General features: G+C 41.8%; 1 protein-coding gene across 3 annotated transcripts in view; it reads left to right on the forward strand.

The window, feature by feature from the left end:
• Window positions 1-23: 23 nt before the first annotated feature.
• Window positions 24-25,880, forward strand: part of SS18 (synovial sarcoma translocation, chromosome 18) — a 42,425-nt gene continuing 16,568 nt past the window's right edge. The window contains exons 1-7 of one of the 3 annotated variants that reach the window (XM_014541521.1): window positions 24-31; window positions 1,972-2,048; window positions 4,445-4,529; window positions 16,570-16,723; window positions 20,200-20,421; window positions 22,780-22,947; window positions 24,012-24,116. In XM_014541521.1, coding sequence (XP_014397007.1) covers window positions 1,972-2,048; window positions 4,445-4,529; window positions 16,570-16,723; window positions 20,200-20,421; window positions 22,780-22,947; window positions 24,012-24,116 — 811 coding nt within the window. In that variant the 5' untranslated portion in view covers window positions 24-31. Of the gene's footprint in view, window positions 32-1,971; window positions 2,049-4,444; window positions 4,530-16,569; window positions 16,724-20,199; window positions 20,422-22,779; window positions 22,948-24,011; window positions 24,117-25,880 lie in introns of those variants that run through there. The other 2 variants (XM_014541527.1, XM_014541531.1) reach the window with 2 other exon arrangements.

Below are 25,880 nucleotides of genomic sequence, written 5' to 3' on the forward strand. Positions count from 1 at the left end.
TCTCCGGTGTCTCCGTTCCTGGAGGATTTGGGTTTGTCCTATGCACTGGGGCAGGGGTGCGCATGGAAGAAAAGTCCGCTTTTAGCACTACTTGTCTTAGGGCACCACCCTATGCTAAATAGATTTAAATAGATTTACACATTTTTTTATTGAATTTCCTGGGTGACATTGTGAATACAATTATACAGATTTCAAGTGTATAATTGTAGAATCCACCGTCTGACATGTACTGTGTGTTCACCACCCAAAGTCAGGGCTCCTGGAGCCACCATTACCCCCTGGAGCCCCACCACACCCCCTTCCCCCGCTCCCTCTGCTCTTGTCCGAATGAGTTTGTTTGTATTTTTTGCTTCATCCCTTCACCTTTTCCTCCAAGGCCCAGGACCTTCCTCTCTGACCATCAGGTTCTCTGCAGTTGGCATCGGACGGCTCCCTAGCTGCTGCTTTATCTTGTGGACTGAGGCTCGGCGGTGGCTGTAGGCGGTGTTTTCATACAGTGAACTGGGCTGTTTGCAGCCTGGCCAACAGCCCTGAGTACACGCACGCGCGCACACATACACGCACGCGCGCACACACACACACGCGCGCACACATACACACACGCGCGCACACACGCACACATAACATGTTTGGGGGCGGGGCGAGAATTTTTATGTTTGGACTGTAGCGAAGGCCTGCGTACGCCTCTCTTTTTCCTGCAGTTATTCTTACATACATCTGAAGGTATTTCTCTTGCGTGATTAATTCGGGAGATGCTGGTCCATTAGTTTTCATCCTCAGCTGAGAAGGAGAAATGGATTCCAGATTAAGTGCCCCAATTCTGTAGGGTGAGAGATTGATTTTAAATATGAGACAGACATTCCAATGAAGTTTGTTAGTGGAGGAATCTGCTGAGAAGATAATGTTGTGAAATTGTTCGGTTGGACTAGTGCATTGTAAGGGTATATTTTTTTTGCCATTCAATGGTTCTATTTAAGAAATAACTGCACTTTTCAGAGAGGAATGTCAATATATATATATATTTTTTCCAGCAAGTGAAGATTATGATTCACATTCAGAAAGAAAAGTCACAGTTAGTGTTAAATGAAAAGAGTTGCACTAACTACATTACGGCATTTTCTCCTTGGAGCTTTCGTGGACGGGTGGGGCAGGTTCCGGAGAAACAGTTCCTCCTGCCCCTGGATCTTACAGATAAATCTGAGACGCTGACAGCTTCAGTGGTTTGCACAGGATAGCAGCAAAGGACACTTGACTGGTGGGGAGCACACAGTACAGTGTCCACACGGCGAGTTACAGAATTGTGCGCTGGAATTAACTGGCCTTTTGCTGCACCGCGACCCCTTCCTCAGGGCCAGTTTGCTGGGATGAATGATTTAACCCTTAAAGCCAGAATTGCCTGAATTGTTATAAGATGATAGAAAGATATAAATTGATAGGCTTTTGTTTTTAAACTTTTGGGACAACTTCATTGTAAGGTGAGCTCACAAAGTCAGCAGTACATGTTACACATACACAGAAATTGTATTGGATTCCATATTTGGAGAATCACAAAACCATGATGTGTGAAGCTTAGAAGCTAGCAGCTCCTCAGGCCTCTTGGGCTGAGTTTTCCTGTATTTGCTTCATTCTGGATAAGGAAACTTTTGTAACTACTGAAAAGCTGGAATGATACAGAGCCAACGTGGACTCAGCTTGTCCTCTGAACAGGCTACAGCTGCCGTGACATTTAGCAGAGGTAGTTAAGTATTCCCTTCTCAGCTGCAGGTAATAACTCAGGGAGAATAATTGGAATAGAGTTATTAGAAATTGTTGGTGAAGCATGACATTATGCCTGAGGTGTGAAATAAGGGTTAAAAGACCTGAGTGGATTCAGCTCCTGTGTAGATAGACATTTCTAGAAATCTGAAGGATTTTAAATTTTTTTACTTGATACACGAAATTTACAATAAACTTTTTCTGATTTTATTTCAGATGTTGGATGAAAATAACCATCTCATTCAGTGTATAATGGACTATCAGAATAAAGGAAAGACCTCGGAGTGTTCGCAGTAAGATGGATTTGAAATTTAAAACTTTATTTTTCTGCGTTGGTTTACTTTTCTTTTTAATAACAGCTTTGTTGGGATCTAATTCACATACCATACAATTCACCCATTTTAAAGTGTGTAATTTAAGGTTTTTAGAATATTCATAGAGTGCTACTACTATCACTTTAATCAATTTCAGAACATTTTCCTTATCCCCAACAGAAGCCTTCTACACATTAGCAGTCACTCCGGTTTCCAACCCCTAATTTCTTACCCCCTGACAACCACGTTCTGTCTGTGTAGACCTGCCTGCTGTGGCCATTTCATTTACATGGATTCATATATTGTGGGATATTTTGGACGGACTTACTTCACTTAGCACGTTTTCCAGATTCATCATGTTGAAGCGTGAATCAGTACTTCCTTTTCATTGCTAACAATCTTTCCTTGTCGAGAGCTATGCCACATTTATCCATCAGGGATAGACGTTTGGGTTGTTTTCACTTCTTGGCTACTATGAGTAATGCTACGATGAGCTTTAGTGGACACAGTTTTGTGTGACTCTGATTTTTCCCTAAGGAAAATTTGTTCTCGGGATGGAGTGGGTGCTAATTTTTCTTGCGCTTCTTATCCTGCATCATAACATAAGGACTTCACATTTGTGTGTGGTCTGATTTGTGGAAAGTTAGGCCTTCACGTACATAGGACCTTTAGTTATAGCCATATATGTGATGGAGGAAGCAGAGGTCAGGTCTAATACATAGAGAACTGGTCATCACTCTAAGAACCCAGTGTGAAGTGTTATGTCGGAAGTAAACAGTATCCCTTAGGAGAGTGCTGGAGTGGAACAAGTTGAATATTTTATCAAACGTCTAGAGCAGCGGTTCTCAACCTGTAGGTCGAGACCCCTTTGGCAGTCGAAAGACCCTGTTACAGGGGTCGCCTAAGACCATCCTGCATATCAGATGTTTACATTACGATTCATAACAGTAGCAACATTACAGTTATGAAGTAGCCATGAAAATAATTTTATGGCCCTGACTGGTTTGGCTCAGTGGCTAGAGCGTCGGCCTGCGGGCTGAAGGGTCCCAGGTTCGATTCCGGTCAAGGGCATGTACCTTGGTTGCAGGCACATCCCCAATAGGGAGTGTGCAGGAGGCAGCTGGTTGATGTTTCTCTCTCATCGATGTTTCTAACTCTCTATCCCTCTCCTTTCCTCTCTGTAAAAAATCAATAAAAAATATTAAAAAAAAAATAATTGTATGGTTGGGTCACAACATGAGGAACTGTATTTAAAGGGCCAGAAGGTTGAAAACCACTGGTCTAGAACAACACCATCCGGTAGAAATGCATTGTGAGCCACATATGTACTTTTACATTTGCTAGTAGACACATTAAACAAGAAGAAACAGGATAAATTAATTTAAATAATATATTTTATTTAACTCCTTATTCTAAAAATAATGTCACTTCAATATATAATCAATATAAAAATATTAATGAGATAGTTTACATTTTTTTTTAAGATATATTTTTATTGATTTCAGAGAGGAAGGGAAAGGAGAGAGAGGGAAACATCCATGATGAGAGAGAACCAATGATTGGCTGCCTACTGCATGCCCCCTACTGGGGATCAAACCCGCAACGCGGGCACATGCCCTTGACCGGAATTGAACCCAGGCTGCAGGCCAATGCTCCATCCACTGAGCCAAACCGGCTAGGGCTAGTTTACATTCTTTCGCTTCATATTTAGTCTTTGAAGTCCATTGTGCATTTATTCTAATAATAACATCATTTTGGATGGTCGCATTTCAGTGTGTACCCGGAAACCTGGTCTGGGGAGGTGGGCAGCACCTGCAGCCGGCGAACACGCAGTCACTGCTGCTGCGGGAGAGGAAGAGTGGTCCCACCTCCTCTGCCCGTGAGCAGAGCCTGGTGGCTGTTCGTGGGGCTGCGGTTTTGACAACAGGGAACTGACAGGAGGGAGTAGGCACACAGTTCAGTGACCTTCATTCCAGACCTCTCAACAGCGTGTGCACTGAGGGAGGCAGCACCGCCTCGGCTGCTTCACTGCCTCCGCTGTGCAGGCTCCTGCAGGCCGCTCCCGACACTTGTTTCCTCTGAAAATGGCGAAAAGAAGAGCTTTTACTTGGTAGAGCTGGTTTGAGGATTAAGTGAGATATGGAAGCATATAAAACTAACTATAACAACGCCGAGCACAAGGGAACCTCTGAATTTCTCATCATCTCTAAGGGTAGTTAGTGGGAGTATTTTGCAGAGGAACTAGGAAAAAATGAAATGCTATTGATGTTCAGGTAACACATCTTTTGTTAGCCTTGAGAAATGATTCCGATGCTGTTCGTGTCCAGGCAGGCGGGGAGAATCAGTGTACACTGATACTTGTCTTGTTTTAATAGGTACCAGCAGATGCTGCATACGAACTTGGTCTACCTGGCCACGATCGCAGACTCGAACCAAAACATGCAGTCTCTGCTGCCGGCGGTGAGTACCTGCGACAGGGCACAGGCGTCCGCACGGGCCCAGCTTGTGTAGTGACTTCTGAGGTTTGTTTAAACCCGGCCCCGCCCCCCAGAACAGGAAGCTGTTTACCTCAGTGACCTAAAGGTTGAATGTTTGCCTTCGGGTTTGATTTAATTCACCTGGAATTGATCCCTCCCGAGGACGGCCTGTTCATCCACCCATTCACCCACACACCTGTCCGTCTGCCTATGTCGTTATTTATTTTCATATGTGATCGCACAACTAACTTATGAATAAGTCTGTAGTATTTCAAAGCAAACCCCAGGTGTCTTATAAGTTTACTTGTAAATACTTCAGTCTGCCTCTTTATCAGATAAGGACTACTATCCCACCCAACAAAAGTAACCAACGGTTCTTAATGTCCTGTAATACCCGCACTGTCTACGATTTTCACCAGTTATTTGAAAAATCCACCGATGTCTTCATGATTGTTCGCCACAGAATCCAAACACAGTCCACATGTCGCGTCGATTGATGGGTCTTAAGTCTCACTCCGTCTGTATCAGGTGTCTTTTCTGTTCTCCATTTATTTGTTGAACAAACTGGGTCATACATTTTGTAGAATTGCTCACATTCTGGACTTGGCTGATTTGACCTTCATGGTCCTAGCACATGTTCTGTCCATCGCATCTTCTTTCCTATAAACTAATAATGAGAGCTTTGTGAGAGGTGGGTTAGTTCTGTAGTTCATTGGTGGTGCTGTGGTTTGTCTGCATCAGGAGGAACGTGGTTGGCTGTTCCATCTTTGGTAACGGGAAGTCTGAACTTACAGGGTTTTGTATTTTTAATGTGTTTAAGTCCATTGCAGTCATTCTCTGATCCTCAGGGTCTGGCATTTGTGGTGGGGGAGCCCCTTCAGTGGCTCCCGTGTCCTGTGGTGGTTGCAGTATCTTGTAGCAACTCTGCTTTGAGGATTTGAGGATTTGAGAGAGAGATCAGATTGATTATATGTTTATCCCAGAACTGTTCTGTCCACTCTGTTTTCCGAGTCCTTTTTCAGTGGGAATTGATATTTAGAGACCACAATTTGTATGTTTGGGGCATTCATTATTACTGCGTTTTCATTGTTTCTTAGGTGTTTTCAGTGGACAGAACTAGGAAACACATTTTTTTAGAAAAAGAAATAAAATACTGGATTAGTGATATTTCCCCTTCAGGGAAGGTTTTTTACTTAGCTTTGATATTATGTGTTAGTATCTCTTTCGTCTTACTCTAAAAATCTTGGTAGCTTATGACATTATTGTAGTTGTTTATTTGCTATACACTACTATCAGTAAAAAATAACTTTAATATAACACTACCAGGTTTACCACTAACACTAAGATGCTTCTCCTTAAGATGTATCCTACTAAGGATATATAATTAGTAAATTTTGTTTTGAATCTGAAATAATTCTTTGTGTGATGATTGACATGAATTTGACCAGCTGAGTAGAATTTATTTTTGTTAATAACTGTGTGAGAAATGGGTTCCACTTTATTTGTTTCCACATGGATAGTTCTCTGTCCCAGCATTATCTACTGGACAAACGAAAGTATCTTTCCTTCATTTGTCATGCCATCTGTATCGTGAATAGCAGGCGCCCACATACATCTGTCTGACCTCTCTCTCCTGTTTCATTGGTCTGTTTTTATAAATTCCACAGTCTTAGCACACTTGGCAAGTCTAGTAAGTCTTCATGTATTAGAGAAGTTCTTTACTTATTCCTTATTTTTTTCAGAATAACTTGGCTATTAGTGCTTTGCGCTTCCACGCACACTTACATTTTAGCGTGTCCAACATAATCCTCAACGTGGCCTGGACATTCCCTGGCCTCTAAGTCAGGTGGGGGAGAATGCCTATATTTTCATTTATTTAGTCCTTTAATATCCACCAATGAAGTTTTATGATTTTCCTGCAGAGGATTTGTGCATCTCTCTTAGGTACTTCATATTTTTTTTTTTTTTTTTTTTTGAGGCAATTAAATAGAGTCTTTGCGTTTTAAGTTTTATCTTCTCTGATTGCTGTTTACATGGAAATGCAGCTGATTTGAATTTCTCAGTCTTGTTCAACCCTTATTTCTAATAATTTTTCTGTAGATACTTTCAGTTTTCTGTATTCACGACCATATTATTTATGAATAATTGGTTTTGCTTCTTTCTTCCAATCCTTACACCTTTTATTTCTCTCTCTTGCCTTGCTCCTCTGGCTAGGACCTCCGTACCTTCCGAGTAGCCGTGGTGAGAGAGGACTCCTTGTCTGTGGCTGACCACAGGGGAAGCTGTCCCTGGTTGACAGGAAGTGCGATGCGAGCTGTAGAGTTTTGTAGATAATGTTTCATCAGGTTAAGGAAGTTCCCTTTTGTTTCTTTTAAGAGTTAATATCTTGAATGAATGTTAAATTATGTTTAAATACTTTCTATTGCATCTAATGAGATCATAAGTTTTTCTTTAAACTGTTAATGTGGTGAACTACATTAATTTACTTTTTAATGGTCAATCTTGATTTCTTGTAATTAACATACTTTTTCTCTGGTCTTGGTCTTTAAAATTTACAGTATTCAGTTAGTTAACATTTTGATCAAAATTTTTATGTCTTTGTTCATTAGTGCAATTGACCCTTAATTTTTTTTTCTTAAAAAGCCTTTGTCTGGTCTTTTTTGTGAGGTTATGCTAGCTTCATAAACTGAGCTGGAGAATTTTCCTCATCTGGAATAATTTGCATAATAGAGCTGTGGTTTCTTAAATGATCGTGTAATTCTTTGAGAAGCCATCTGGCTTTTCTTTGTGACAAGGCTTTTACTTAATTTCCTTCGTTGTTTTAGGATAATTTATATACTTTTGTGTTTTATGAGTTGCCTATTTTTATAAATTGTCCTTTTGAACATTTTATCTAACTTTTCAAATTTGTTGGCATAAAGTTTATGAAATAATGTTATTTAATGTCCTCAGCATATATAGCGATATTTTCCTTTTTTGTTTCAACAGTTTATTTGTACCTTCTCTTTTAAAATATATTTTATCTCTCTTGCCTGGTGTTTATCACATTTTTTTTTCAAGTCTTTTTAAAGGATCTTTTTGTTTTGATATTTCTCTGTTGCAGCATTTCTCAGAACTTTTTGTTTTCAGAACCCCTTTACATTTAAAAATTATTGAGGATAACAGAGCTTTATGTAGACTATATATATATTGAGATATTTGTTGAAAAAATATTTATTCACTTAAAATGGACAATAAAAAAATGAACAATAATAAATCTATTGTGTGTTAATATAAAATTCTTTAAAGGAAAAATTAACTATATCTTGAGAACAAATTTAGTGAAATATGAATGACATTGTTTATAGTAATCTTGCAAATTTCCTTTAAATATTTGGCTTAATAGAGAACAGCTGTATTGTTATGTCTACTTCTGGATTTAATCTAGCTTAATATGTTTAAGTTGAAGTAGAGTAAGATCTAGTCTTACACAGATGGAGTTAGGAAAGGGAAGAATGTTTTAATAGCCTTTTCAGATTGTTGTGAATAATCAGTATAGCAGATCCCAACAGATATGTTTTTTAAGGTTAATTGAAGTATGAAATCTAAAATCATATCTTACTGATACATTCAAGTTCATTGGTCTGTCTTGCATTTTGGATGGGTCTTTTACTCATGCGTGATTCTGTAACATCATGCTTTGGTCATTCAGAAAATATAAGGTCACTGAGTATGCACTTCTTCTAAACATGGACATATTTCATTATATGGTACCCAAAACCACATTTGGTAAATCACCAAGTTGCCGCCGTCTCATCAGAAACGTCTCTAGTGTTAGGGTACTTGAGCTCAAGACAGTAGCTGATAAGTTTGCCAGATCCCCAGTTCTTGCTTGAAAAGTCAGAGCTGATCCTTGGCTGCAGGTGCTGGGAAGGTGCTGGTCCGTGAAAACGACCTGGATCGGCAGGCGCGCTCAGTGCGCTGGCACCTCACTCTGATGTGCAGCACGTGTGGCTGTGACTTTCTCACTTGTCACACAGAACCTTTAGTTGACACGGAGCACTAAATAAATGAGTAATTTTTACTGCTTCCTCAAGTACATTCTTAAGTAAAAATGACCTTTTCTTTTTTTAACTGCTGTCTGTGGCCGTCAGTAATAGTGATTTCCAGTCACTGAATACGTCTGGAGGGTCAGTTTTGAAACTTGACTGATGTGATGCCGTTCACTGAGGTTGAGTGTTAACATGTCTCTTCATCGTGAAACAAAGCTGAAAGCTGATTGGAATTGCTTATCTGGCTTTCACTTCATTCATTACGAGTATAAGTTTTAAAAATCCCTAATTTAACCAGATATACGTACTTATGAAAATTTAAATTTATTAAGGATAGTTTTGTTCAGTAGATGTTCTGAACAACAAATTAAAGTCTGTGCTATTAATAAAATTGATTTATGGTAGGCTGTATATTTTTATTTTCTAAATGCATTTTCGGCGATGCTGCCTACACTTGGCCTTCTGAGCACTGTGGGCAGCACCTGGCTGCCTCTTGTTGCACAGGCTTCACGCCGTGACCGTGACCGTGCTGGGAGCGTCGGGGAGGTGCGTCCGTGGCTGAAGTTCGGTGCAGAGTTCACTGCTCACAGGTGCGATCCCAGTGCGGGGAGGCCCAGCTTCCTGTGCGCGCCTTGAAGATGAGCAGAATGTATTGCAGTCATCATTTTTTTCATTTATAAATTTTAACTTAACTTTTAGCATACGTAATATTTTGATTCGGTTAGAACTTCAAAAAGGTCTTACAGATTTCTGCTGTCATCTCTATCTTCTACCTGCTTTTTATGTATATCAAAGCCAATGTAAATACAGCAGTGGGCAAAAGTAGGTTTGCAGTGTGAATACATGAAACACTGTATTCTTATATCATTACTTATTAGTTATTGTGTTATTTACCATAGAAACACCTATATGCCTACTTCTGCCCCACCCTGTCGTATAAATTACCACATCAACTATCTTACATTGAGGTGAGGAAGGCTTTGTTGAGAAAAAGGAGAAAACTAAAGAAGATAGTGATTTGATTCTTTCAAAAATGTAAAGTAAAATCTAATATGCCTATAAGGTTTATAAATGAGATTAAAGACAACATGGTGTAATACATGGTATTTTAGAATACTGTATATGTGAGTACATTTGAAACACAGCAAAAGTGGTCAGGTCTGCGAATGGTGGGAACTTTTACAGGGCGGTAGACCTGTGTTTGGTAGAGAATTGATTTATGGGGCACACTTCTCTGATTCATATGTTACAGGTAGCGTTTTGCCAGTATTGTAGCCTGTCTGGTCTTGTCACCATTCTATAAAAAGTCATGTTAACTATTTGCTGGGCAGTACATATGAAATCCAGAAGACTGTCTAGTTGAGTCCAGAGGTGTAAGGAGATCGGATACCTCTTCCTACGAGGAGTGTAACTGTTAGTGTGTATGTGTGTCTGTGTGTGATTGTGAACTTGTTCTTGCAGACTGTATGAGATGGGTGAAAGCAGCCTCTGCCCCAGGGAGCCTAAAGATCGCCTCTGTCGTTTCTGGAAATAACGCATCTCACTCCCCTCCAGCGGAGCAGCACTTCTTGCTGTGGAGCAGGAAAATGGACCTAATGTTGGAAATGAAGGAATTCACTCTGATTTGCATAGAATAAGTACAGAAAAGTATTTGTACAAGGCTGTTAATTTAAACATTGTTTATAGTAGGGAAAAACAGACTAGGACCAAGTTTTGAGGGTGGGTTAAAACTGTTACAGCTTATACAGTTGAATTCTATACTTTTTTTCCCCCCACCCCTCCAAATTCTATACTTTTGAATGAAGTTGAATTATGTACAGATGAAGAGTAATGCCTACAGTAGAATAAAAGAAATCACAGAGGAGTGTGACCCTACTGTCAAAAACACACACACACACACACACACACACACACACCAGAACTTTCTGGCGGTATGCATAGGAAGCTTTTAGCAATGGCTCCCATTTTCATTTTTGTCTGTTTTTTTTTTAATGACTACACATTACTTTTGTAATTTAGCCAGATTGGTATAAATGTAAAAATAATATAAAAATACATTCAAGATTAAACCATTACCTCTTCCTGTTTTTTAACGGATGGTGGATGGTGCTAGCGCTATCTTTAGGAAGGCTTAGTGTCTATCTCCCCATGCTTCAGGAGTGGGTTTGTTGTTGGTTTTTATTTTTTATGTTCTGGAAGCATAGTCCAGAGAATTCTCCTGGTCTGGGAAGAAGGCACTTTTTGTTCTAAAGGATTATATGGATCTGGAGCGACTGTTTGGTGATTAACATCATCATAGTATTTCAGAGCTGATGAAGTGTTTTTGAATCCATCACCTGAGGATATGTTTTTATTGATTTTCAGAAAGAGAGGGGGGGGTGGGGGGGAGACAGACAGACAGACATCTATCTATGTGAGAGACACATGGACCGGTGGCCTCGCATATGCTCCCCGACTGGGGATCGAAGCTGCAGTCTAGTGATGGGCGTGCCTTGGATCGAACCTGCCACCTCTATGGTGTGCGGGACGATGCTCCAGCCGACTGAGCCACCGGCCAGGGCCAGAGCTGGGTAGTTCAGTGTTGACTTGTTATCGTGGCAGTGTTTGCTGTTCATAAAAGAAAAGGTTGGATTTATGGGGAACCTGTCACTAAACCCTGGAAAGTGTTGTTAGTAGGTGAATCATCTTGGACCCTAGTTTCTTAGGAAATTTGGAAAATCATCACGCTGTGAAAACACGTGGGTGATGGTCAGTTAGGGAAGTTCAGCTTGTCAGGTTTACAGCGGGGCTGGCTGCTGTCTTAGCGCTTTGGGGAGGAGGGGCAGAAAGACAGGACGTGGATGAGATGGTAACATGAGGAAGTGAGCTGGTTGAAAGCCTGAGTAGATGCGAGGCCACCCATGGCGCCCCTGACATTTCTGGGGGGGTGCGGGAGAAGCTGGGAGATCGTCCCCAATGCGTCACATATGCCTAGAGCTCATCTTTGGGAGCTGACCTTGGACCAGCAAGTAAGGCAGATGGAATGCTGATGGGCTTTTGCAGCTGTTCCTGGTGGACTAATCCAGGCTTCCCTTTGTGTAAAATACTTGGTAGTATTGGATCTACACCTCTCCTATTTTGATGCTTTTTAAGTTTCTTATCTGTGTGTCATTTTGGTGCCTCCTTGTGGGGAACTTTATTAATGACACCTATATTAACGGTAGTTATACAGACAATGATTATTAAACTAAAAGTTGTATTTTGCAGTGTGATATTTTATATTTTAAAGAAACATTTAAAATAATTTTATTGTGAGAATAATTTTTAGTTTCATGGTAAATCATTTAAATGGAGAGTTTTTTCATTTATTTACTAAATATTAAGTTTCTACTACGTGACAGGCAGTAGTCGTTAGGTACTTTTTGAAACATCAGTGAACAAACCAGACGATATTCCTGCTCCCTTTGGTGTTATATCCTAACAAGCAAGGCAGGCATAATAGTAATCGCACCGCGTGCCTTGTTAGATGGTAAGAGCTACCGAGAAGGAAAGCAGGGCAGGGAGGTGGGGTGCTGCAGGTGGGATGGCGTTGCAGCGGGAAGTAGGGGGTCAGGCGGGCCTCCCTGAGGAGGGGCATTCGGACAGAACCCGGAGGCGGAGTGTCTGGAGCAGGAACCGGGCCTGGGGTTCGAGAACATGGAGGTTCCTGTGACTGAACATGACGGTAAGGAAGTTGTGTGGACAGGCCCTATCTTTTTTTTTTAATCCTCACCCGAGGGCATGTTTTTACTGATTTTAGGGAGAGAGAGGGAGAGAGAAAATCGATGAGAGAGAGAAACATCAGTTGGTTGCCTCCTGCGTGTGCCCCGACCAGGAATCCAGCCCACGACCCTTGGGCCTGGGATGATGCTCCAACCAGCTGGACCCGGGCCAGGCGACGGGTTCCACCGTGTAGGCTTTTTCCTCCGATCTGCTGAGGGCTTTGGCTTTTACTCTGAAGTTGGAAACTCTTGGAGGATTTTGAGCAGAAGAGTGAACTGGTAGATGTTACATGCTTATCCTGACTGCCGTGGGGAGCATTCACTGTGGAGGGGATAGGAGTCCGGGTGGGAGGCGATGGCAGTGGTCAGCGCGAGCGACGTGCTGGCGGTAGCTGTGCCACGTGGTAGCCGAGGAGGTGGTGGCCGACGTGGGCAAATTTAACACTTTGAGAAATACAGAAAACTTGTAACAGTTTAATTTCATTTATTCTGTTTTTTGTGTTAGTCTTGTCATATGTTTTATATTTATATGAATGGTTAAGCCATACAGGTCATTGCTACGGTTGCTTTAAAAATCCATATTAACTTACATTCACCTCTACATTCCTTTCTATCGCTTCCTCTCGTTCTGAGCTTCCGTCTGGGGTCACCTTCCTTTAGCTGATGCGCTCCCTGCAGTTGCAGGGGGTTCGCAGCTTTTGTTTGTCTGAAGCTCGTATTTCATCTTCGGGTTTGGAGGGTTTTTCTCTGTGGAACTCTAGGTGGGTTGGTGTATTTTCTTTAAAGATGTCACGTTATTATTTTCTGTTTCTATTGTTCCTGATAAAAAATGGATTGTTAGTTGTATTGCTGTCACCCTCAGATAATGTGTTGTATTTTCCCGGGCTGCTTTTACGGTTTTCTCGTTGACTTTGGTTGTTTAGGGCTTTGACTCTGATGTTTTAGATTTTTTTTAATCATGCTGAAGCTTGTAGAGCTTCCCACGTTGGCTAGGGACTCATGTGTTGTTAGCTTTGGAAAACTCGTTAACCATTATTCTTCACACATTATGGACGCTTCATTTTCTCTGCTTCTATAACTCCAGTTAGATGTACATTATATTAGACCCATCTTTTACGTGTCCTTACACTTTTTTTGTATTTTCCCTACTTTCTCTGGGCATGTCATGTGCTTCTGTATGTATGTTTTCAATTCACCAATCCTCACTTTTGCTCAAACTAAACTCCTTTGTTCTTAATCTCAGTGATACTTTTCAGGTCTGGAATTTCTGTTGGACTCTGAAGAATCCTAGGACTTTGCTGAAATTCTCCATCTCTCGTGTTTGTTTTCTTGAACATACCAGTCACGGTTATTTTGAAGTCTCTCCGATAACTCCAACATGTGATGGCCAGTGTGTCTTTTTCTAGTTTTTATTTCTCATGGTTGTCCATTTACTCACTTTTTTAAAAACTCAAATTAAATTTGTCATTTTAACCCTGTGAAGTATATAATTCAGTGGATTTTGGTATATTCACAGTTCTGAGCAGCAGTCATCCCTACCCCAAATTCCAGAATATTTCCATCACCCCAGACGAGTTGGCCATCAGTGGCTGCTCGTGCCCCAGCATCGAATCTGCAGCCTGAGTTTTGTCTCTGGCTTTTACCTGTTCTGGACATTTCATATCAGTGGGGCTGTACAGTGTGAGTCCGGCTTCTTCCACTTACATAGTGTTCCCAAGGTTTGTGTGTAATGTGTGTCCGTTCTTCACTCGGGTTTGTGACTGAATCCTGTTCCGTTGTAGGGGTATGTGCAGCACATTCTGTTGTCCATCATCAGTTGATGGACGTTAATTCCCCCCCTACTTTTTGGCCATTATGAATAATGCTGCCATAGCATTGTGTACGAGTTTTATGTGAATGTATTTCTTCAATTCTCTTGGATCTATACCTGGAGTAGAATTGCCAGATCACGTGGTAACTGTTTCACTTTGTGAGGAATTGCCAAATGGTTTCCCACCGCGCTGTCCCGGGTACAGTCCCAATAGCATTTGTGAGAGTTTCGTTGTCTCCGCAGTTGCCCGTACTTGTTACTTCCTGTAGTTTTTTAAGTTGTTACAAGCATCCTAATCGGCGTTGGCCACTTAGTCTTGTTGTTAGTATGCCTTGTAATTTTTAATTGAATGCCAGGCATTACGAATGAACAGTTGTAGGGATTCCATTTGCTGTTTTCCTCTGAGTTAAGTTTCTTTGGTGGGCGAAGCACTAGGGGATCCCCTGGAGCCTTTTGAGGTTCCCTCTATGACGTTTAGGGTTGATCTACTTCCGTTTTGACCTTAATCTGTGGCGAAGGCTTTTTGGACGTCTCAGGAGAGAGCGTGGGTTGTTTATGGAGGCCCTTCTACCTTGGTGGGGCCTCAACCGCAATCTCTGCCCCCCTCGTCCTGGGCAGAGGCTAAAACCTCTGCTCAGCCCTCGCGCTCCCCAATTGCTGTTTTCTTGAACCCCCGCTCTGGTTCTTTAGTCTCCAGCTCTCTGGTCCCCAGACTGACTGTTTTCCACTCAGTGCAGTGAGCCTGCCCCTTCCCACGGGTGCTCCATACTTTCCCGTTTCACAGCCGGGCAGGGAGAGCCGGGTGGGGAGAGATGGGTGGGGAGAGCCAGGCCGGGAGAGCCGGGTGGGGAGAGCCGGGTGGGGAGAGCCGGGTGGGGAGAGCCTGCAGCTGAGCTGGCTCCCCTCTTTGCAGGCCCAGCCCCCCTGTCTCTGCGGGCCTTGCTCTCACATGTGTCTGGATAACCTCTATTAGCAGGAGGGCTAGAGAGAAGCTCTCTTACTATGATGGGAACTGCAATCCTTACATTGTATGAGTTGAGTCACAGGAAAGTGAAAAACTGATCCCTATTGAGAGTGAGAACATGAATTTTCAATAGGAAATTGGATATGACAATAGGAGGAAGGACTTTTATTTTCACGCGAGGGTCCAGGTCAGCCATATTTGAAGGATGATAAAGGATACTTCAAAATTAAGAAGATGTGACACTGAGTTGATATTTGGTAATTTTTTTGAAAATGGAACAAGATCATTAAGTGTTTTAAGAATTTAAGATGAGAATTAAAGAGAAAATACTGGATGAAGCGCACTTCTACTTGGATTCGGTAGTGAAGAGGCGGAGATGGTGAGTGCTGAGTGAGTGCTGTTGGAGCAGCACCTGGCTGTTTTTGGCTCGTTGGTGACTGTCACTGCAGGTGGAGAGCTGGAGCTCCCGTGTGAGGACTGAACAACAGCGTTCGGGGGGGGGGGGGGGGGGGGTGGTGTGCACAGTGTCTGGTGGTGCAGACCAAGTCACTCACTGGCTGTCGGAAACTGGAGCAGTGGGATGACTGGTGATAGGAGTAGAGGCTGTGCCTAGGGCACAGAGAAGTAGGGGAGGAAGGCCGCCATCGGTCTGAAAAAGTACTGCCCTGTCCTCCTGCTTACAAAGCGGGGTTTGGAGAGAAACTGACCATTTGCTTTCCCATCACACTGTCCCCAGAAGGGCGGCAGGCGGTCTCTGTGTTCCTGCGCCCTTGGTGAACTCTCAAGGTCAGGCAGTGATTTCTCCACACTTTCATTAGGACGGTTGCCAGAGGCGTCCTTCGGCGGCAGCTGCCTCTCCCCGTGGAGGCCATCAGTAATGCTCCGAGCTGGGAGCAGGGGCACAGCCGTGCGGGCTGAGTGCTGAACGCAGCCTGGGCGGGTGAAAGCTTTTCCCCGCCAAAACCACTTCCCCTCCAAACACCGGAAAGTATATTGCATTTTGGGTCTTCTAGTTCTTTAATAATTTTTTGTTACTGTTTTTTTTTTTCCCAGGTAAAATTCATCATTAATAGTAAACACATCTAAATATATTTATAATGAAAGGATACTTAATTTTTAAAACAATTTAAATAACAACAATGGACACATTAGAGATCCTTACACATAATAAATGGAAATTCTTTTTGTATAGAATGTTAGAATGTTTATTTTCATCATTGAGATTTTATAAACTAAAATATACTTGTATTGTGTTCTTGTGGTCTGAGATGGACAGGTGATATATTCATGCTAATGATATTGTGAAATTTGGGGAGTATATTAAATATGTTACTAAGCCCATGACTAAAATGCATTTAAACAAATTGAAATGCATTTGTTTTTGCTCCTGTTTAATAATATAGGCAACTGCTATCCCACATGCACCTTGACTGTATCGAGTCTGACTTTGTCCTGTTTCCTACCCTGTCTTCTCACAGCCACCCACCCAGAATATGCCTCTGGGCCCAGGAGGGATGAACCCGAGCGGCGCCCCGCCCCCTCCGCGCGCTCACAACATGCCTTCAGACGGGATGGTCGGCGGGGGGCCCCCTGCGCCCCACATGCAGAACCAGATGAACGGCCAGATGCCGGGTAAGGTTTTCTCCTCGAAGACATTAACACCAGAGTTGCTTAGCAACTGAAACGACATGGGGGCCCCCGGGATCCTAGATTGTTGATGACAAAACTGCTCCGAATGCCCCCGAGTCCGGGCTCTGAGAGTTTGTTAGCTGCCGAGCTACGTGACCTGTATTCAGTGTTTACCAGGCCGCCCTGGGGCTCGGCTGGCGCTGACACGCAGCTGCCTCTGATGAACAGAGCTGCTAAATTTAGTCCTGGAACCGGGCGGGAGGGCTGCTGGCGGAGCTTTCTGGAAGAACAAGGCATGGTGCCATGGCTAAAGCACTGAGGTCTGTTTATGCAAAGGTGTCCTAACATTTGCCTGAGTTTTGTATTAAAAATGTCTTGGTCTCAGAAACAGTGATCCTGGAGCCACATGGGGAAAGAAACAAAGCCGTCTACAGGCTAAGGCAGCTCTCCTCACTGCTGGGGAAGCTGTACAGACAGATGTGTGTGTTTATAACATGATACGGACACGGACAGTGATGTTACAGCCAAATTAAAGGCTGAGAAATAATGTCAGCTTTCTTATGTCATGAGCCATTTCCTTTACCATTTGCTCATTTTAAGTTCAGAGGCACTTAGGATATATTTCCGGCCATTGGTGCTTATTTGATTCCCTTTTGCTGGTTTGAATTTTTCATCTGAAAGGTATCTTTAAACTTTTTTGTTTTTTAACAGCCATAGCCCATGACCATAATTTTTGGTGGGGTGTTTTCTACAGTTAATATGAGAATATTTTTACTTTCTAATGACAGGTTATTTTCATTAACAAAGGAAAGTATCATACAAATAGCAGTAATGAAAGTAAATGAAAATAACAGAACACTTTATTTTTAAAATTAATAATTAGCATCCTTAGGAGCATGTCCTCTTAGTGGTTGTGTTGGTTGGCAGCTTTGGTGAGCGGGGTGAGGGGCAGATAATGAAGTGAAAGGGCAGCGAGCGCAAGAGGACGGTCCATAGAGGGCTGACGGGGATGGGGGTAGGTGGCCATGGGGCCTTCTTCTATTTCCCGCCACAGCCAGTGCCCACACGCCCACACTGATAGGAGGCAGGAGTACAGATGTGACTACTTCTCAGGTTGTAGTCGGGAGGAATCGTTTTGCTGAATCCACATTTAGTTCGTCAGGACCCAGTATGTTTAAAACTGGGAGAGGTAGCAAGTTAGACGTTTGTGATTTATTTTATTTTTAATTTTGGATACCTTTAGTTAGGATTTTGACTTTTCCATATAACATTCAGGCCTTAAATCCGAAGAAGCAGGTGAGCGGCGATGTAATTATTGTTAACATGATGTTTTGGTTTGTGTGTAAGGCCACCTGGAGTAGTGACTGTCTTTACAAGCCAGAGATTCTCAGCTGGTTATGACCTGGGCTGGCAGAACACTGCGCATCTTCCAAAACAGTGTATTGATAGAGAGCTGGATTAGGTGGAGGAGGAGTTAGAAGTCCGATTACTCGTATTTTCTTTATTTAATAAGTTCTTTAGCGCATTTAGCCAACTGTTCTATTCACACACATTTCTATCTAGGCTTTTACTATTTTAGTTTTGTTTTTAATATTTTGTCTAAGTTGCAGAACTATTTATATGCTGCTTGTTCTTGGTCAAATAAGCTCAGTCTCAGGTTTCTTTGGTAAAAATTAACTGATTTTTAAAAAAAGGATAGTCCAGGCCTCTGGTACCCAGATCAGAAGGTATCAGAAGGCACAGTCTCTGCCTCAGCCGGCACTGTGTGCCGGGTGACTGGTGTCTGGTTGTCCTTCACCAGGTGCTCTCTGTGTATAAAACCTCCTGTTCTTATTCCAGAAACAGTAGCATGCATTAGGTAGTTAATGTCGTTTTTCCCCTCTTAACGGTGTATCTTGGAGATCATGAGAATGTAAAGGTCTCTTTTCGAGACCACTCAGCATCTAGGGCTGCCTCATTCTTCTTGATGACGCATTGCCCTCTTTTCTATGGACGCCTCTGATTTACGTGAGCAGATCCCTTCTGGTGGAAGTACAGGTTATTCTTTTAGTATTAAAAATTACGCTGCTGCGGACATGTCTAAAATATAAGAAAACAAATAAGTGAACACACTATTTTGTGTGTGTACACACAGGCACACAAAACAGCTTGTATATTTATAAGATAAATTCCTAGAACTGAAATTGCTGAGCTAAAGTTACATGCATTTTCATGTATACATTCCCTGAACAATGTATGAAGGAACTTCTTCATCATAGTTGGCTCAAAACTTTTATCTTTGCTAGTCTGCAAGATGGAAAGTGGGTCCCCTAGTTTTCACGTCCCTTTTTACATTATAAGCGAAGCAAACAGTCTGCTGTGTTTATGGCTCCTGTGGTTTTTGTGTGAGCTGGTCATTCGTGTCCTTTGCCCTTTCATTTGCTGCCGGTGGTGTTTTACTAGTTTGGTCTGTGATAGGACTTACTAAAAATTTTTCCCAGTTTATATTTCTATTATTTAATTTTGGTTTTGGTTGTTTTGGTCTTGTTCAATTGTTTTATTTTCATGTAGTCTAATTTATCAATCTGTATGACTGGATTTCCTGGCAAACTTAAGAAGGCCTTTCCATTTCATTATTTTAAAAATTTTCCTTTCTAAAATTTTCTTTCATGGTTTCTTTTCTTTTCCTTTCTTCTTTCTTAATGTTGAATTTTTTAGTCATCTGGAATTAGTCTTCATGGAAGTGATGTGGCAGGAATCAACTTGGTTTTTTCCAGGTGGCTACTCAATTGTCACAACATCATTTATTGAATTACCTTCCTTTTGTCCACCGATACTTAGTGTCACCATTGTCATTATTTACTGAATTAGCATTTGGGCCTCTTTTTAGATTCTGCTCTGGGTTCATTGATCTTTTAGTTTATTTATGTGCTAATGCTACAATTTTTTCCTTAATGAAATTTAACTTTCATTTTTTTTTTCTTTTTTTAAAAATATTTTTATTGGTTTCAGAGAGGAAGGGAGAGGGAGAGAGAGATAGAAACATCAGTGATGAGAGAGAATCATTGATCAGCTGCCTTCTGCACGCCTCCTACTGGGGATCGAGCCCACAATGCGGGCCCTTGACTAGAATTGAACCTGGGACCCTTCACTGAGCCAAATCAGCTAGGGCGAATGCTACACACTTTTAATTCCACCAACTTTATTTTTTGTTCTCTTATAAAATTAGTCCTCTCTCATTTCTCTTTTTCAGGATATTTTTGGCTATTCAAAAGAATTGGTTTCTTAATCTGTAAAATGGGAATAATAACATTCACCTCACAGTATCTGCTATCATTCATGTAAAGCATTTTCTTAGTTTACTATTGATTAAATACTAAAGTTTTGCTTGGTATTATTACTATGGTAATGCAAAAAAAACCCCCAAAAAATGTTAAGGTCCTTTTATGCAGACCCTCTGTCTAACTTTCGTATTTTGGTTTTGACCACTTTCTTCAAAGGGCCCAACCATATGCCTATGCAGGGGCCTGGGCCCAGCCAGCTCAACCTGACCAACAGCTCCATGAGCATGCCCGCCAGCAGCCACGGCTCCATGGGCGGCTACAGCCACGCGGTGCCGTCCTCCCAGAGCATGCCCGTGCAGAGCCAGATGACCATGAGCCAGGGCCAGCCCATGGGGAACTACGGCCCCCGACCAAACATGAACATGCAGCCCAACCAAGGTAACGAGCTGTGTGTCTTTCTCACTCGCGTGCGGCATCAGCCTTGAAAAGAAAACAAAACTTTCAAGTTGTTCGCTGATGTATAAAAATGTAAGTTGGATGTCAGTAGCAATTAAAAGGAATGTTGAGTTTGACATCAGCTTAAAATACTCTTATTTTTTACATTTAGAAGTTAAGTTGCTTAATTTCACTTTTTATGTAAGCTTATTTATTTTTATGTCTTTGATAGTTTATTTGAGATGCTGTATTTTGGGATTTTTAAAAAAAGTTAATGAATAACTTGAACGCTAATCAATGAAAGCTTTAGAGCTAGAAAATTGAGAAAATAGAATTTTATTGTTGTGAGTACAACCCTTAACAATTCACCTACTCTTTGGTTCATTTTACCTGTGAAGGATATATTAATTTGTATGGATTTCCCTTGATTTACATGGATGTTTTCTGATGCCGAGTTTCAGCATGTCAAGGTAATTGTCACATAATTTGTTACTACAGCGTTGAGTGGAGGTGCTGCTCTCTTCTTGCATTAGACTGGTGTGAAGTCTATTAGCGTTTATTACAGTCTCAGAGAATGGAATTGTTACCATGTTTCTCTTTTAAGTATTCTTGTGAATAATAGCTAGAAACCGGTAAGTGGCGCTCTGTTCTGCTAATTGCCTGTTAAACATGTGGCATATTGCCAGCCTAAAGCTTTCTCAATTATGAAATGTGGTGAGGTTACGAGTATAAGATAGATTTCATGTATTTGCAATAACATTTTCTAGATTTTGATTACGATAAGTCACTAAAGTGAATTCAGATAAAGGAAGTCAGTGTTAATCTTTGGTAATTCTTTGTGATGAAATAATATATTCTAAATTTTAAATATTAATACAAGATATTTTATGTCATTTTGATGAGGTGTACTGAAAACAAAGGGAGACAAAGGGTAAATTGTCAGTGAAAGCAGCTGCACAGAACTGGTGCTGGCTTCATTTCTCTCCCAAGTGCGGTGCTCGGACGGGGTATGGCTCCTCTTGGCTCCTCTTGGCTCCGGTGGGTCCGGCGGGTCAGGTGGAGCTCCGCGGTCTCTCCGTCCAGCTGCAGCCAGGAGACGGCACAGAGTTGACAGCGATTCTGACAGCAGCCACAGTCAGGTTGACACACTTCTTAGAAACTAGCTGAGAAAAGTTAGAGTGTACCCAGAAAATGGAGGCTGTTGCAGTAGAGGTTGCTATGATAAAAGGTTTGAAGAAGAATGAAATAATGCTTGCAGCAATATGGGTGTAGGAGAATAGTTACTGTTTTTGGTGAAAGGAGTTGTATTCATAGAAATTGTTCATTTCAAACTTAAGGACCGACTATTCTTTTTTTAAAAATGTCATCTTTTGTACTAATGTGTAGTTTTTTCTTTTACTATAATTGTTAACATTATTTTTTGCTTTGTTCCCATAATTTATGAATTTTGTAATAGAAAGAAGACTTCAGAAAATGACTATCTAGGGATCTGATTTAAGGAAATATAAGTTACTTTTCAAAAGGGAGATTAGGATGGAAATAAGTGAAGAAATTTTCAATGTATTAAAAAATCTCTTCAGGAAAAATAAAATACTTTCAGTTAAGTTTTGATATTTTAGAATCAAAGAAAATTATAATTACAACAAAAAATTATACTAGGTTTTAGCAATGTCTACTCTCAATCATGAAGAAATAAGTGTCAGTAACTAAAGTTCTTGATACTTATGTTTTAATACTTTTTAATACATTCATGAGAATATTTCTAGAACTTTCATGTTATAAAAATTTCTCTTTTAATGAACTGCCCCAATTTTTACTATGGAAAATCTATCATGGTTATAAGTTTCATTGGTTGCTTTGAAATTCAGCTAAGTTGTACTAGTTGTAGTGACTTTACTAAGCTTTTAAGAGTTTTCTTAGTTACTTGACTCTTGTTTTTTATTTTTGTTTTTGTATTTATAAATGTCTTATTATAATTGTGTGTTTGGGGGGTTATCCTATATAATAAAAGCCCAATATGCTAAGTGTCCGACTGTTCGTTCGACCAGTCGCTATGACATGCACTGACCACCAGGGGGCAGGCGCTCCGACCAGTAGGTTAGCTTGCTGCTGGGGTCTGGCCAATCAGGACTGGGCGAGACAGGCTGGACACGCTCTGGAGCCAACCTCCCGCGGTCCTTCCTGGCCAGCTAATCTCCCGCAATCCCTTCCTGGCCTCTAAAATATTACTTCTAATTAATTTCCTTTCAATGTGCATGAATCCGTGCACCGGGCCTCTAGTATGACAAAAAGATTTTTTTATTTCTCATAAGATGTTAATATATATGAGCAAGATCATGTGCATGTTTTGTGTTTCTCCAGGTCCAATGATGCACCAGCAGCCTCCTTCCCAGCAGTACAACATGCCCCAGGGTGGTGGGCAGCACTACCAGGGCCAGCAGCCGCCCATGGGGATGATGGGCCAGGTCAGCCAAGGCAGTCACATGATGGGCCAGAGGCAGATGCCGCCCTACAGACCGCCCCAGCAGGGTAAGGGCCCCGCTGGGAATGGCCGCGACATAGAAGTAACAGTTGGGAGGCTTTCCATGTAGTGAACTTGTCATCCAGGCTAAGTTAGGGCTTGTATTTCTAGACCGGAGGCCCGGTGCACACATTTGTGCATGGGTGGGGTTCCTTGGCCTGGCCAGCGATCGGGGCTGATCGGGGCTGTCTCGCCCAGTCCCACTCGGGGCTGATCGGGGCCGGCCAGCCTGGGGGAGGGACCATGGGAGGTTGGCTGTGGGAGCGCACTGACCACCAGGGGGCAGCTCCTGCATTGAGCGTCTGCCCCCTGGTGGTCAGTGTGCATCATAGCGACTGGTTGACCGGTTGTTATAGCGACTGGTTGACCGGTTGTTCGGTCGACCGGTCATAACGGTCACTTAGGCTTTTATTTATTTATATATATATGGCTTTTTTTTCCATTATAAAAAAGGGAAAACATAAGACTCTTTTATTGTTGTTTGTTTGCTACATGACACACACATACATACGTATATATATATAAATAATTAAAGAAAACACCACTGAATATTTTTTTCCTGAGAGGTAGTGGGTACAGTAGGTACAAAGGGTTACAAATTGGGTAGGAACTTCCTGGTATTCAGCTTTCCTTTAATCTTTTCTGGGAAAAGATTACATCATAAAATTTTATATCAAAAGCTTATTTACAGCAGAAAATACTATTTTATTGTTGAGAATGTACTAAATTATATGGTCAGAAACAAACCCTAATTTATTTTAAACTGCTGTAATATCAAAATAAAAAGGAAATTAATTTTCTACTAGTTTGACACTTTTTAAGAAGTTAGTGTTTGTGTTTTTGAGTTGGTATTGCTTGATATTGCATGCATGGCCTTACCATCAGTTGTTGTGAAATGTGTGTGCTGTTGGCTGTGTGTCTGTGTGTGCGCATAGAATAGTTAGAAGTATACGAACGCCAGCGCTTGGGAGGGGACTCGACAGCAGAGGAACAGACTCCCGAGACAGGTCAGGAAGAAGCCGTTGGTGCCCGAGAACCGATTGCTGACGTCTTGCCCTGTTGTGGTTTGCAGGCCCGCCCCAGCAGTACTCTGGCCAGGAGGACTATTACGGGGACCAGTACAGCCACGGCGGACAGGGTCCTCCGGAAGGCATGAGCCAGCAGTATTACCCTGATGGTAATCCCCCTGACGCTCACTCCCATGTCTGTCCCTGCCCTGTGTTACTGTAGGAAGCCATCCAGCATCACGTGTGGCTGAAGGAACTAACGGTGTGCTGCGTCTCATTAAGCACCAGTAGTCTCAGCATCAGCCACAGCGCTGGGTCTCCTGTTGCAGAGTCTGTCTCGTGTAGCTGTCCCGCAGCAGTGCCGTCGGGCCACGCTCTGTTAGTGCCATCCTTTCAGAAAGGAGGATCCTTTTATGTTTGAGTTGTTCCTTTGAACCAAAACTGACGTTATCGATTTACCTTTTTAAATAACAGCTTTATTGAGATAGTTCATATACCAGAAAGTGCACCTCTTGGTTTACTTTTATGCGTTGTATACTATAAATGCATAGACTTCCTCAAGTTTTTTTCTGTTTCATCATTTTAGTTGATGTTGCGTGCTTCTTAAAGAACTATGGTTTGTATACAGTATCATTTGCATTTGAGGAAACATTTGGAGGCTAAATTATACCCAGAACATAGTTGTATATAGAGTTAGTGGAAAAGGAAAGGTATTTAGAAAACAAAGTTCATTTTAGGTATTTAGTTTAATGGCGTACTTTTTAGTTGGAAGGCGGCCTTGCGAGTGGCCAGTAGAGATGGCCGCACTTGGTGGCCAGCCCCGGGGCCTGTCGCTGTCCCGCGCAGCCTTCCCGGCTCCTGCTGGCCTGGCAGGCTCGCAGGCGGCGGTGACGGGGAGGGAGTCCACACACAGACGCGGTCCCGCAGAGGGGCTCCCACGTCACAGAGCGATGGGTCTTGTCAGCCAAGGGTTTGCGACGTCTTCACTGACGTAGTCTGCTCCCGGGGTGGATTCGAGGTAAACGCTTCAAAAGAGAAACTAGGGAAGCTAAGAATTACAGCTGAAGTGTTGGGACCATGAACTGGAAGCCGATGCAAACGAGCAAGAAGATACCATTTGGTGTCTGAGAAATCATTTTGCCGCCACGTTTCATCAGAGTGAACCCTGAAGGCACGTGGTGGCGGGAGTGGGTTCCGCGGAGGCTTGGCGTGCGGGCCCAGCAGCGCCACCTGCACAGCTGCACGCAGCGCCTGTGTGGGTGCGGGTATGTGTGGTGATTCTGGCTAGAAAGTGACTTCTTTTTTTTTTTTTTTTTACCTCAGGGTTTCTTGCCCCAAATTATTCAGAGTGTTGTGGTTTTTAGTTTTACATGTAGACATTGTATTAAGTAATTTCTTAGACTATAGTTATTTTAAAAAGGTGAAATCTAGGTTCTTAAATTTTATTAGGAAGTTTGCTGAATATAAATGATTGGTTTGTTTAACTTTTAAAATATATTTTAAGTAATTGAGTTGAATTTGGTACTGTTAGTTTGGTTGGCCCTGAGTATGTCCTGAAATATGAAATTTGTATTGTTATAAATAGGATCTTTCTATACAAAATAGACGTTATTTTTGTAAATATCAGAACTTTAAAGTTCTATAAATAATACATCTTATTTCATTGGGATTTAAAATGTTATCTGGTATCATTTTGCATAGGTGTGTATTAATATGTTCGTCTCACATTTACATAGATTCTTTGTTCTATTTACAATGACTAATTCTCTTAGACATCATTAGATATTTTCTTACTCTGTTTAGTTTTTATTTTTTAAAAATATTTTTATTGATTTCAGAGAGGAAGGGAGAAGGAGAGATAGAAACATCAATGATGAGAGAGAATCATTGATTGGCTGCCTCCTGCACGCCCCCTACTGGGGATCAAGCCTGCA

Source organism: Myotis brandtii, unplaced genomic scaffold (genome assembly GCF_000412655.1).
Source record: "Myotis brandtii unplaced genomic scaffold, ASM41265v1 scaffold107, whole genome shotgun sequence".
NCBI classification, from domain to species: domain Eukaryota; kingdom Metazoa; phylum Chordata; class Mammalia; order Chiroptera; family Vespertilionidae; genus Myotis; species Myotis brandtii.